The 14,523-nt window shown below is 45.8% G+C and overlaps 1 protein-coding gene across 5 annotated transcripts in view; it reads left to right on the top strand.

The window, feature by feature from the left end:
• The first annotated feature begins 2,891 nt into the window (after positions 1-2,891).
• The window catches only part of CMTM7 (CKLF like MARVEL transmembrane domain containing 7), a 55,934-nt gene continuing 44,302 nt past the window's right edge, over positions 2,892-14,523 (top strand). For 4 of the 5 annotated variants that reach the window (XR_012763738.1, XM_075418949.1, XM_075418953.1 and 1 more), the window contains exon 1: positions 2,892-3,055. Coding sequence is in view for 3 of the 5 variants with exons in the window: in XM_075418949.1 (XP_075275064.1) it covers positions 2,903-3,055 (153 nt within the window). In the remaining 2 variants the exon portion in view is untranslated. Of the gene's footprint in view, positions 3,056-3,285; positions 3,346-14,523 lie in introns of those variants that run through there. The other variant, XM_075418951.1, reaches the window with a different exon arrangement.

Below are 14,523 nucleotides of genomic sequence, written 5' to 3'. Positions count from 1 at the left end.
AATCTTACTGCTTAAAAAAACTTATTTATTTCTCCCTGCAACTAAATGGTGTGTGCTGACTTACATGTGTGCCCTGCAGCAAAGAAGATTTATCAGCAGCCAGCTAATTCTGGTCTCAATCACATTGTTTTATTCTTGATTATCTGTCGGAGTCACGGGATTTCAGTGGAAGGGAAGCCAAGATATTATTTAAATACATATATTTGACTGCAGATTGCATCTGGCCTGTACAACAAAGGTCAGGCTGTCTGCTGCTTGCTAAAATTACCCAGTTGTGAGAAGGAAGAAGGGCTACCAACTATGCATTTTATCTGCACAGATAAAATGTGTCATTCAAATCCCACATGCTCTTTTCCATTGCTGGAAAAAAATCTAAGGCAAAAAAATGATCCAAATGTCAACTGATAAAATGTGACTAGAAATACAGCCAGAATTAAAATCTCACCAGTGATTTCTAACCAGTAAAAATGCTTTTGTAATCATAGAAATTCTTTCTTAGATGATATTTGATGTACCTGTCTTTAAGTCCAAAGAATGTGACTATGTTTGCACAAATGCATCATGATTTTGTGGTAACTGCGATGGTCTGGGCTAAAGTCATAACCCAGACAACATTTGTGGCTAGAGGGAGTAATATGTTTCATCCAGTTTACCAAAAACTGTCATGGAAACTGTGTGTTACGTGTCAGAATAGACCCATTAACGGAGGACAAACCCAAACTATTACTAGATAAGGAATGATTCTTGCAAAATGTCTACCACATGTCCGAGTCTTCAGCGCTGATCCTCAAGGGAAGATGTGTGGAATGTCTTCCAAAGGCAAATCTGAGAGTTGAATCCTTAATTCTGAATTTTAAAAAAATACGTACTAGGCAGAAATTTGCTTTATGCTTGGTCTTGCTTTTTTTCACAAACTGTAATTTACCTGCCTTGCTCTTTCATTCTAGAAAGATAATTATCTTGCTTCCCATGCTCTTTCTTATCTGTGTCATTTCTCAGCTGTTCCCCAGGCACCAACTGTCTGTTTTTCAAGCGTTCCCCGAATATCTAGTTAACATTGGAGGAATTGGTACAAGCTCAGAATTACTTGTGAAGTTTGCTCCTCCTGTTTTCAGGCCTGAAGAAAGGCAAAAGCACCCAAAAGGTTATCTGTTTCTTGCAGCACATTACTCTTAAATACTGACTTGCAAACTATGACTTAACGCCTTTGTATATTCCAATATTGATAAAGAAGATAAACTAGCTGTGTCTTATCAGATAGCAATTGAAACAAGATTTGTGGCTGCAGGCATTGCTTAGTGTTCATAAGATTGAAAGAAACCTTATTTAAAAGAACAATTGCTAAGTGATGAAATCATTAATGAAATTCTTAATACAGATATTTAAAGGAATAAACACAATGCTAATCAACTTGCAGAATGAAAGTGTTTGACATTATAAATAACTCATTTCAAACAGTCTCTCTGAAAAATCCAAGTCACCCACATACATAAGGATACTTGGTGTCAACTTACAGCCATCAAATTTCATTTATTAAGGAGTTGTCAGTACCTCTTATCATCACCATACATAATGCACTTGATGCAAGTAAATAGCATGAGAACTGTAACCAAAACTTCAAACTCAGCAGCATTTTAGACTGAGTTTGTGCCAGTGGTTTACAGAAGATGCCTGCGTTTCGAATTAGAAAACACGACTTGTTCTACCTGTATGAATTTAAAGGTATTTGTTTCACTGAGCTGAAATCAGCAGAGCCCCAGTCATATACACGCTTCAGAAAAAAGAACTAAAGAAGCCAAATCAGTGGGTAAGAAAAATGTATTTCTTAATAGGAAGTGAAGAAGTTACTGGAACCTTCCTCCACAGGGTTTGCGAGAAGCCTATCAATGTGCACGCTTCTGAACTCGAACTGTAAGAACAGGGGCGAAAAAAAAGGCAAGCAGCTGTTTAAAAGAAGAAAAAAAGAAAAAGCTTTCAGCAGTTAGCATTTTACTCTTGTGTAGACTGGTAATGTAGCTTTGGTATCTAGTGACATGAAATGAAATTTGGTGGAACAGGCAATGTCTTTTATTGCACCTACTAGCTGGCTTAATAAATGCCCCGAGCTATGTACTGCTTCGCCTGTTAGAGAGCAGTGCCCACACGGGCAGACCCTGCCTTGCTCACGTAAATTACTTGAGCTAGCGCCTTGCTTGTGTTGGGGATCGTCTGAACTTACCTGGCCTCCCTCCTAAGACAATTTTAGCTGCTGAAGGAGCAACTAACTACTGAATATGAAGAGAACGTGCATCCTGACCGCCGAGCGGAGCAGTGGCAGATGGGGTTACTACTCCAATGAGCGTGGAAGTGGCACAGGCCTGCTATTACCTCACTTGCCGGAAAGAAAAACAAGTTATTTTTAAACTTGAGGAAATATATAGCTTCCTTTGCTGAGTTTTGCTGCTATCTCTGCCTCGTTTAATTCAAGCAGCGGGGCTGAGTGAGGCATTTGGACAGTCACGACAGCTTTGCCCGTCGGTGCCCGCTGAACGCGAACGTTTTCTCTTTTACGTGGTCACGAATCGGAAGGTTTGGGGTTTTCAGGCGAGAGCAAACGTTGTGCGCGAAGGTGCTGTCCGCAGCCGCACCTCCCCGGCCCGGCACCGGCGCCTCTCCCCCGCCCCGCCCGCGGTTGGCTGCGGCGGCGTCTCCCCGCGGGAAAGCCCCGCGGCTTCTCCTCGCCCGCCCCCTCCCCGGCCCCCGCCCCGCGGCCCCGCCGGCCGGGCAGCCAGGGCGGTTGGGGAGGCGCCGCGCCGCGCTCCGCCCGGCCCCTGGCAGCCCCCGGGCGCCGCCGCCCCGCCCCGTCCCGTCCCGTCCCCCTGTCCCGGGCCGGGCGGCGGCGAGGGGAGCGCGGCGGGGAGCTATGTCTCACGGGGCGAGAGTGATCCGCACCGGGGTGAGCAGCGGGGGAGCCGCGGCCCCTCCGGCCACCGCCTCCTCAGCGGGCTCGGACGCCGAGCTGATGGACGGCGCCTATTTCCGCTCCTGCGCCGGCATGCTGAAGGTGGCCCAGATGGTAAGGGGCGGGGGGCGGCCGGCGGGGTCGCCGCCGCCCGCGAGAGGGGGGCAGAGCTGCGGTTCCCCGAGCGGAGCGGAGCGGGGCGTTGGGGGCCGTCGGAGCCGCCTGCGCCTTTTCCTGAGGCTTCAGCGGGCGCTCCCGGTCAGGCGGCGGCGCGGGGCTCCGCCGGCGGTGAGGGGCACCTGGCGCTGATTACCGGCGCCAACAGCTTTCCCGCCGTCGATGGCGTCGCGCAGTGATGGCTGGGCGCAGCGTCCTCCAGGGGAACCCCGCGCTCTTCAGCACGGGTGAGGTTTGGGGGCAGAAAGCGGGGCCAGGCCCGGGCGGTGGGCACCGCTGGCCCCGGGCACTGGCTCTCGGAGGGCTCCGGGCACTGACCCCGTCACCCGGGGAGGGCTCTGGGAGGCTGGAACATGGCTGGAAAGGAGAAATTGGAAAGAGACGGGTAGCAGAGCGCCGCCAGGGTTTGGGCCGATGCCTTCGCCTAACTCGGTGCAGGAAATTTTGCTCCGTCCAGATGCGGAGAGGATTGGCGGCTGGATGAGCTCGTTCTCATTTCTCTGGCACGCAATTGCCCGTGGAGTGATTTGTCAGCTGAATTCCAGTGATGGCAGTGAATAGTGATGGATGGCTAGGAGAGAGCACGGGCGACAGCGTGCAGCGATGCCTCCGCACGTGCAGCCGCATCCTGCCAAAACTTGCACCTTGGCAGCGCTTCATGGTGGAGTTGTTGCCTTGGTGTTTGATAGCCCCCAGTGCATTTCTCCCACACACACATTTGCTTGTGTAGCCATATTTTTAACCTGTCTAAGTTATTAGCATCCACAGAGTCCTAGATTGACATTAAAAGTTATGAATCATTTTGTTCTAGGTTACAGCGGAGTAATACCAGATCCTAAAGTTTCCATTTAAAAAGCACCTGGTTCCTTCCAGTTCATGGATAGCCATCAGCTGCAGTTAGAAATGAGCCTCCGTAGCAAGAGGTGTAGTTGAGTGTGACTGGGCATGGCCACCCACACCTGCTGAGCATTTGTGCTGCGCGTGTGAGACCTCGGAGTTGCACCTCACGATGAGTTCAGTTCGGCAAGAATACAAACAGTTGTCTGCTGCCTTCTCTTGGCTTGGGTGGTTCCCAGACCACCGTGTGGATCTGGAGTAGCTTTTCAGGAGGCAAACTGCATCCTTTTGACCGTGTGTCTACATTGCAGATGAACCTGTAGTCCTAGAATGGTAGACTTGCACTTTGCGGATTAGCTAGAAGTCTGTTTATCGTTTTTCTTTCACCACTATGAAAAGAACTTTTATGGACGAGAAGCACCTAGTCCTCTCTGCTCTGTTTCCTGCTGTGGTATCACTACAGCTATGATGTGTGACTCAACAGCTAGCACAGGCATGTTTATTTGTGCTAAAATTTCAGGTTTTTGCTGCACATGTGAAGTGTGTGTGTATATGTTACATACTTCACTTATTTTTATGTAACGTATATAGATCTATCTTAATTTTATGTAATACTTCACATGTTTCACATGAGGTAATGTTTTATCAGTGCTGTTCAATATCAAATTCATCAGAATTTAAGCTGGTGACTTTAACAAGTTAAAATAATATAAATCAGTTCCCCTTAGCACTCTTTCAGCTTCACCTTCTTATGGTTTTCTGCTTTCCAGCTTGCCTGTAAGTAACATCAGTAGGAGTTACCTCAAGTATCCAAGGAACTTTGGGTAAATTAACTTCTTTTAGTATGGTATCACAATAGTGTTGTCTTCTCAAATAATTTCCTAAGACTAAATGATTGTGCTGCAGTGCGTAGAAATAACCAGGGTAGGTTAGTTCTAGTTTAACTCCTGCACCCAGTAAAATAAGGAGAGCTAAATATTTTCACAACTCTCTTTTACCTCTTCTCAGACAGTGTTTCCCCTGTATCCGTGGGTCCATTTGTTATTAGCATTCAGTTCTTCTAGTAAGAAGTGTTGGCAGTATCTTTCTTTGAAAAGAATTTTTTATGCTAAATCTGTGAACTTCCTGCATTCTTGTTAATGTGTCTGGTGGGAGTGCAGCCTTGGTAAGAAGGAGAACTGCGATGCTGGCGCAGGACAAAGGCAGGGTCTTTTGGGTTAGATGTATGTCACACTAAAATGCGCACTGGGCCTCTGAATGGTTGTGGTTATGAAGAGGGAACATAACCGTTCCTGTTTTTCTTTCTCCATCCCTTTTACCAAGAAGTAAATGGCATGAGAGAGAACAAGGAAGAAACATTTCATCATTTACTGTAGTGTTAAGGGCTGTTTGCAGTGCTTGCAAGCTAAAAAAATTTTTGATTGTATGTATATGTGTATGAAATAGTTCTAACAGATGACAACAATGTGCTATGGAAATTATACGAAGGAAATGGAAGATAATGTTACACCTGTTCTTCTGTAAGAAAGATCGTAACGCAAGGACTGAAACTCAGCAGTCTTGGACAAGATGAAGAGATTGTGCAGCAATCTGATGATTACTGGATTGTTGCGAATGTCTAAGTGTTACCAGTGCTTTGTCTTCAAATTCTGGGTGCTGTGGTGCCTAGCATAGAATGAAATTAGGAAGTAAAAAATGTGTTTCTAGTCTGTAAGACTACACAAATGCCTTTCCTTTTTTGCTAGAGGATTTCTTTGACCTTGCAGAATGATTGTATTTTTGAAAAGATAATGCATTTTATGCATTGAGCTCCTGGCTTTCTAATGCTTAGGGAGTGGTCTGTAAATATTTTGAAAATAAAAGGCAGGAGAAAATATAGTTCAGTGACTTGTGTATTTTACATAGCAGTAAGACAGTTTGAAAGCTGTTTTTCATGCGTATTGTTAATGTTAGTAGAGGCTCCATTTTCAAAATCCAGTCTGAAGTGATGCTCTGATTTTAACAGGAAGTTATAAGGTATCTTCAACATCTAACCCACTTCAACTTGTTTAACTTGATGGTGATTAATATAGCTTTTGCTTTTCTCTTGTTTTTCTTTTTTTTTTTTTCTTGTATTTGCAGTTTTGCAAGATCTCTTATATTCACGGGGATACATACAGGATCCCATTGTGGCCACCTTGGTTCTATAGCAGCAGTGTACTAAGTAAGTGTGCAAGTGGGTGTGTATCAGTGTGCACAGTACACTTACACCAGAGAAGCTAAGTAGCTTGAATTTTAGCCAGCTTGGCAAAATCAATACATGTGGCAATTTTCAGTATGCCACAGTAATTGTACTGATTTGTTGGATGCATGTTTGCTCTGTGTCCGTGCTACTGCTAGCTTGTGTTGTTGTAAGACTTTCTAGGAACCTGTGTTACTTAGCCTGGCGAGTTCTCCGTAAATGGGTTCTTGGAAGCTTTTGAGGAATTCTGTGCCATTAGAGACAGCAGTTATGAATCTGAATCCGTGTTGTTGCCAGGGTGGCTCAAGTAGTAGTGTTCCTAGTTTGAAACAAGGCTGATTCAGCTGAATTTCTTGTGGAGCCCTTATGTGCCTTTTGTATTTTTACAGCTGAAGTCTGGAGGATGCCACAGACACTGTGTGGGACTAGGTTCTGCTCTCGGCACAGCCCATGATTGACAGTGGAGCCTGTATAGGTGGTCCCACCATAGGGAGGATGCTGGTAGGAATGGCTGTGACTGCATCACCTGTCCAAAGTGTCTGATGCAGAGATTTGCAGGAGTGTGACCATTACCAACTGAAGAGAGAAAACAAGTGTTGAGAGCTCACCTGTAGAAGGAGAGGCATCACAGCACATGCTTGTGTAGGTCTCTCAGGCTTCTCAAACTGTGTTTGGACTGTTGCTTGTTTCTGGACTCTGAGAGGTGCAGAGGTGGCCTGTGGCCTTTTTCGCTTCGCTTTCCCCTTCTTCAGGTTGCACCAAGCTAACTTGGACCACAGTTCAGACTGAAGGCGATTGTTCCCACAACAATGCTGCTGTTAGTGAGTGGACAATAGTTCTGGCACAGTGCGCACAGTCTCAGTATACGAGGTGTTTTAAGCTAAAAGTAGTGCTTATTCTTTCAGCTCGGTATAAACCAGGAAAGAGCAGTTTCACCAGACAGAAAAGAAGAAAATCAAAATTACCTTCTCAAGTCTGAGGAAAAAAATTGCAAACAATTGCAAAGTAAAAAAGGATAAACTCAAGAAAAGTTGACTTAACATCATAATTTTGACTTGTTTGAAATGCTCAGGCAAGAGTTAAAGCTTTTCTGCTGAGTATCTATTGGATTTCCAAAGTATGTCTTGACAAAAGCAACTGCATACTTGACGAGTGAATGGCCAAACAAGACAGGTTGTAATTCTGAGTAATTTTGAAGTATGCTGAAACCTCTCTAGATTATTCGTATACTAACATATAGTTGAATAGTAGGATTCAAGAGAATATTAATACATCTAATACTGAAAGGTAGAAAATGCTGTTAGTTAGGTTGCTGGAGCCAAGATCAATTTCTGAATGTGCTGGATGATAGCAGACAAATTTACTTGGGAGCTAAATTCAGAAGAAGTTAAAATATGAAAAGAAAGCAAAATATGTTAGTGGAAGAAAACAATTCCTAATTAAAACCATTGATACAAGAAAAGAAAATTTACAAAAGCAAATAATGCTTGGAATTATTTGAGAGCTACTTGGTCTTCTAACTTGATCTTGAGCCTGAAACGTCTTTCTGTCCGTGGAAGTGATTGAAGTAAAACATCTCATTCTTTGCAGCAGCCTGTCAGTGACATATGATTTTGCCTCTATGGTAATAATGCTGCACAGTCAAAAGAGAGGGATTCTGGTGATATGCAGAGATGCTGAAACCATAAGCCTGTCTCTGGGTCCTGTGTAGACTGCACTTTCAACTTTCCCTTACTATCACTCTGTCTAGAGTTCTTCAAAGGAAAAGAATGGCCAGAAGTAACGAGCTTGGTGAAAGTTGCCAGATGCTAACTTGCAAAACTTAAATTCAAACAGTTCTGTGTTCTGCTTGACTTTTCATCTGGCTGATAACAGAAAACATGAAGAATAATGCTGTAATAGCTATCAGAGATGTCATGACAGATTATACAAAAAGTCTTCTTTTGAGGCATGCAGGAGGCATTTTATGTTTGCAAAGAAAATAATAATTGAGGAAAACCACCCCAAGAACGTGCAGGTGTCTTCAGTCTGCAGCTATGTGATAAACTACTGGCTAAGCAATAAGAAATGGGCCATGGTTTTTAGCAGCAAAGTTATTTTCAGGCCAAGGTCGGAACTATGTGTTGTAGCTGCTAATTATTTCTGTTGTTCTGCTAGAAGCTACAGTAAAAGGATCTTGCTTGACATGCTGAGCAAAGAGAGAAAAAAATTGTCAAAGTCTTAGATGGCTCCAAATAAGCAGGAGCATTTGAGTGAGGAATGTCCAAGCCTAGTAATTAAAACTAATAGGTCTGGGAAGTCCTGTTATTTCCACTCTGAGATCACTGAAACAGGCTGGCTGGGCTAATTGTATTTTTTTTTTCCATGCCTCTGCTCTGGGTGACCATTTTGCAATTTCTGCCCAGGTATTTGTGTAAGAGCCGGGAGCAAACAGTGTGTTCTTTGTGTGTTAACCAAGGAATGCTCGGTGGTAGGCTGACACAGTTTTATATGATGAGAAAAAACTTCACAAGCAACACCAGTTTACAGAAGTTTCCCTTTCTGTCTCACCTCCCTGCAGCCGTTCACAAGGTTACACACAGTAAACCAAACCAGGGAACTGATGTAGCTTTACTTCAGCTCCCCTTTGGTTTTCTTTTTTCCAGAAGAGTTTATAGAGAAGGGTGCAGCCATAGAGACTACTGTCAGCAAGTGCAAGTGTCTGGCTTGTAAGGGCAGGAACCATGTAAGCCTAAAGTGGTTCCATGTGCTTCGAACTGCAAGCTGAAAATGTAGTCCTTTTTCTCTTAGGCAGGGGAAGGTTTTGTAACATCTGTTTTAATTTCTATCTCTTTCAGCAAAAAATAAACTATTAATTTTTCTGATGTTGAAACTGCTCTCAAAGGCTAAAAAATCAGCTCCAGTACATTTTGTAAAAAGATAATTATAGTCATTGTTAAACACTAGGGAATCTCTGTTCTGAATGTGTCAGTGAATGTTTTATTGTTATCCTAAAAGAAGCTTCCTAAAAGCACAGAGTTGGAGCTACCTTTCATTGCTTGTTTGACCCTTCCGTTAGGATTTGTTGCAATACGTTCATTGGCAACCGGAGTGCATGTAGTGCTCTTTCTATAGAGGTGATTGAACAAGGGTTAGCAGATACATTTTCTGACACACACACACAAAAAAAAAAAAAAAGGAAATGAAGCCTAGAAATTTACCACATCACCTGAGACGTGTTTAATATGCTTGAAAGAGCAGAGTGAAGTATTGGCGGTGGTTTCCTGGCACATCTGTTTCACAGGAAGTTAGATTTGTGAATGCCATTTTAAAATCTTAGTCAGGTGTACATGGTGTCCGCCGATAAAAAGATGTGGTGAAAAGCATGGATTTTTACTGTTCTGTGACTTTCCTTTAAGATGTGCAAATGCGGTGTGTTCCCTGTCTTCACTCTCTTTGGAGGTGGTGTCCCCTTGAACATCCTTCTCTCCTGCCACAGAGAAACAGAAACCAGGGCATCGGTTCTTTCCAAGCGCACTCTCCATCTGCTCTGAGCCTGTAAAAGAGAAAGCATCTTGCCAAGCATCTTTCACTGGGTTCCAGGGCTGTAGATCTGGAACAATTTGTGTGTCTCGTCGTGATCCAGTGAAGCCGTGGCCATACCTCAGTGAGGGCAGTGTACCTGACCGTGAGGCTCTGAGGCCTGTAACTAGTGGTGTCCCCCAGGGGTCAGTACTCGGCCCAGTCTTGTTCAACATCTTCATCAATGACCTGGATGAAGAGTTAGAGTGCACCCTCAGTAAGTTTGCTGATGACACAAAATGGGGAGGAGTGGTGGATACACTGGCAGGCTGTGCTGCCATTCAGTGAGACCTGGACAGGCTGGAGAGTCGGGCAGAGAGGAATCTGATGAGATTCAACAAGGGCAAGTCCGGGGTCCTGCACCTGGGGAGGAATCACCCCATGCACCAGTAGAGGCTTGGGGCGGGCCTGCTGGAGAGCAGCTCTGTGGAGAGGGGCCTGGGTGTCCTGGTGGATGACAAGTTGACCATGAGCCAGCAGTGTGCCCTGGTTGCCAAGAAAGCCAGTGGGATGCTGGGATGCATCAAGAAGAGTGTGGCCAGCAGGTCGAGGGAGGTTCTCCTCCCCCTCCACTCTGCCCTAGTGAGGCCCCGTCTGGAGTACTGTGTCCAGTTCTGGGCTTCCCAGTTCAAGAAAGATGAGGAGCTGCTGGAGAGAGTCCAGCGGAGGGCTACGAGGGTGATGAGGGGACTGGAGCATCTCTCCTACGAGGAAAGGCTGAGGGAGCTGGGCTTGTTCAGCCTGAAGAAGAGAAGGCTGCGAGGGGACCTAATAAATGCTTATAAATATCTGAAGGGTGGGTGTCAGGAGGATGGGGCCAAACTCTTTTCAGTGGTGCCCAGCGACAGGACAAGGGGCAATGGGCACAAACTGAGGCATAGGAAGTTCCATCTGAACATGAGGAAGAATTTCTTCCCTCTGAGGGTGATGGAGCACTGGAACAGGCTGCCCAGGGAGGTTGTGGAGTCTCCTTCTCTGGAGATATTCAAGACCCTCCTGGACAAGGTCCTGTGCAGCCTGCTGTAGGTGACCCTGCTTCGGCAGGAGGGTTGGACTAGATGACCCACAGAGGTCCATTCCAACCCCTACTGTTCTGTGATTAGCGGGGTAGTGGAGTGTTGTCCCCCAAAGACAGACAGTGTTTGCTTACTATGAGTAAGTGCTTCCTCCGCTCCTCTCCCTGGGGAGTCCTTGTGAGGTGTGCACTCAGTACTGCGGCTGAATTGTCTCCTTTGCGCTGTTGTCACATCATGTGCACCATGGCCTTGGCGTCCTATTTTGTGGGGAGATGTAAAGTATACAGCAGCCAGAAATTGCTACTTTCTGTACACAGAGATCAAACTCTAAATTGCCATGATTTCTTTTCGCCCACCTGTGAGCTTCCTCTTTTTTGCATAACTCAGATTCCTCAGGGATCATCACAGCTGAAACAGCTCCCTGCGTCGCGATGCTGGTAATTTGATGGATGTAATGGCAGGTACAGATCTGTCTGACTGGTCCAAGCTAGGTGACCACAGCTTTCAAAGCCAAAGCAAGCTTGGCTGCTGTTCTTGCAACAGTAGCAGCAGCTGCAACACTGATGGCTTCCTCTCCTGCTCACAGCTTCCCGTAGGAAAATGGAAATGCAATGGTGACAAGACTGAGAAGTTGCTTCAAAGGGGAATTTTCATAGAATATTTTTGATGGTTTGTGGGTTTGTTTTAAAAAAATGCCTTTAGTGAGTTCAAGAAGCAAGTGTTGGCTGCTGGGAGAGAAGTATGCTGTTAACCTGAGATGACCAGCAGCAGCTGCAGAGCTACAGAGACTTAGCACACTTTCCTGCAAGTCTTTAATCACGCTCTGGGAAGGCCACTTCAAGAACTCTCTCATCTGTTTGGGAAAAAGAGAGTCCCCAGTTGCTGCTTGTCACCTGCTGGCTAATTGAGCCTTTTGTTGATTGCTTGAGTGAAGCTTCCTAGTAGACACAGGAGTGCTGTCCCAGCATGTCTGAGAGGCCTGCCAGTCTCCAGGCAGTCACTGAAAGCTGTCAGCTGCGACGGTGCCACCGGGGAATCTCGTCTTTTCTTATTTTTGCCCCTCATTTGTCACCTTTCACTTCTCTGGCACCTTGCCAAGCATCGAGTGTTTCCACTTGGAAGAGGTCGTTCTTTTGTGTGCTAAGGCCCGGCCTGATCCAGCAGCCAGGTTTGTGACAATGCCAGTTGGTCTGGAAATTGTCATGATGTTAGCATTTTCGGGAGCTCTCACCTGTTTTTTCCCAATAAAAATGATGATACGCTAGCACAGCTGACAACATGGACTTCGGTGGTGTAAGAAAGTCCTCCTCTAATTCGAGGAGACCTTGCTCAAGGCTCCATTGCCATGGCTGACAAAGCCCTTGCTGGAGATGACAGATACGAACTTTTAACTGCTGTCTGTGCCACTGCCAGATGTCAGTGTGGTGTTGTGTGGGGCAGGGAGTGATACGGCAGGTGTTAACTGAGGGTTGGAATCAGTCAAGCAATAAATGCCTCAGACAATGAGAACAGGTTGTGTTGTGAGCAGCATCTGTGAGGGCGAATGATGAACAGATTGCTAGCTGAGGCTTAGCAGGCATAGGCACTGAGGCTTTGCTGCGCCGTTCACAAGGCGTTCCTTACCTCCGTGACTACTTTCAGGAAGATGAGATTGCTTTTTTACTTTTTGTGCATCAAGTTTGATAGGTTACTAGAATGATCGTTGCCATGAGGTTTTGTGTTATGTGTTCCTATGTGAGTTTTAAGTAGCTGTATGCTGTTAGATATGTATTGGATATCCAGATCGAGGGGGAAACGTTGCAGCTAGCTGTGCAGAGTTTGTGGGTGTTTGTTAATGATAAACACTGTGTACCCTGGGCTTCAAGCAGCCAGCCAGCCTCAGCCAGGCTTGGCTGGCCAGCCAACGTGGGCTCCTTCTCTGTAGGTGGCATTGCTATGCATGGTTGGTAAATCCATTTATAGACAGCCATGAACTTTATGTACAAGAGCTCTGTAGCTCACAAGTAAGGATTAAGCTCTCTCTGTATTGTGTAGTACTGACAATATGGGACTTTATTGACTATCTAAAGAGCAAACAATACAAAGAACCCAAACAATATATGCTGAGAGTCATTCAGAGTAGTGGTTTCAGAGGTGCCTTGCTCCTACAAGGTTAGCTCTTCTTCCCAGCCAACTAAAAGGAAGTATGGCAGGTGAGGTGGGCAATCTCCTTCCCCCAAGGAGAGCTCCCTCTCAGACCCAGGGTTGGTGAACTCTGTTGCTGCTTTTGCAGCAACAGCCTTAAAGGACAAAGTTCTCCAGCAATGCTTACCTGCCTAAGGTGTCTTTGTACCTCCATGAGCATGAATATTTCTGTACATCATTGTTGGATTCCTTTCTGCCGTCGAGAGCCGATTTTCTGCCATTCCTTAAGACAGCTCAAACCTCTTAATTTTTAGGTTCTACCAAACCCACTTTTGCTGGCCTACAGTTCTCTCCTCCTCCCAGTCCTTTTCTTTTTCTTGCCTCAGGAACATCTTGTGTGCTTGAGGCAGTCTTTCTCCGTCTACACAAACCTATCCACACTGTGGACTGTCTTCTGCTGTCATTCTGTCTGACTCTCAGGTTTACCAGGCCAAGAGAACAGTTACCGTGTCTCTCTGGGAGGATCTAGATATTGGAAGAGCTTGCCTTGTAGAGGAGGGAAGTAACAATCACAGCTTGCTGTGAAATTTCTGAATCTGCAGAGATTTGGTTATATTAAGCTCTATGTTTTTGGTTGCTGTCACCAGATCCTCTATGTTTTACCAGAGGACTCTGGAGATTCAAGTGTCTTACAATGTGAGCTACTGGAGAGAGTCCAGCGGAGGGCTACGAGGATGGGTGTCAAGAGGATGGGGCCAGACTCTTTTCAGTGGTGCCCAGCAACAGGACAAGGGGCAACGGGCACAAACTGAAGCACAGGAAGTTCTGTCTGAATGTGAGGAAGAACTTCTTCCCTCTGAGGGTGATGGAGCACTGGAACAGGCTGCCCAGGGACGTTGTGGAGTCTCCTTCTCTAGAAATATTCAAGACCCTCCTGGACAAGGTCCTGTGCAGCCTGCTGTAGGTGACCCTGCTTTGGCAGGGGGGTTGGACTAGATGACCCACAGAGGTCCCTTCCAACCCCTACCATTCTGTGATTCTGAGTTGTGATATAGCGATTCTCCCTACCATGCAAGATAGATAGTTTTCTACAGTGAAGCGAATTGCAAATCTGGTAGTATTTTTCTAAATGGGCAATTGGCTTGGTGGTATGAGGCACAGGTTCCCAACAGGCACCACAACCAGTAGCTTACCTGGGAGGAGGGCAGGGAGCACAGGCTGAGCCAGTGATTGTATCTGTGCATCTGCAGAGAAAACCCATTATAGAGGATGTATCCCTGCTCTTACCTGAAACAGCAGGTTCTTCTATGATTTGGGATTTATGACTTGATGTGGCACGGGAGAGAGCACTAGAGTGGGTGGCAGGCTAGCTGCTACACAGGGGCTGTTGCCTGCACAGAGGAGTAATTCCTTATCAATAGATGGACAAGCTAAGTGCTTGCAAAGTATAGGGGTCTCCTGGCTTTGTCCAGAGTAGTGCCTTCAGTCCTTGCAGGTGTCTAGAAAGACATAAGCACCTCTTTGAGAGTTAGAGGGAGAGCAGCTGGGTTTCCCCAGAGTTAAAACCCTGCTGTATTTAAAATTATGTTCCTATCCTTTACAGAGATGCTGAGAGTCAGCTGTGCCACTAATGCTGTTTTGCAATG

This window comes from Opisthocomus hoazin, chromosome 4, assembly GCF_030867145.1.
Source record: "Opisthocomus hoazin isolate bOpiHoa1 chromosome 4, bOpiHoa1.hap1, whole genome shotgun sequence".
NCBI lineage: Eukaryota > Metazoa > Chordata > Aves > Opisthocomiformes > Opisthocomidae > Opisthocomus > Opisthocomus hoazin.
Note: the sequence above shows the minus strand (reverse complement) of the source record. Positions and strands in the feature narration are given on the sequence as shown.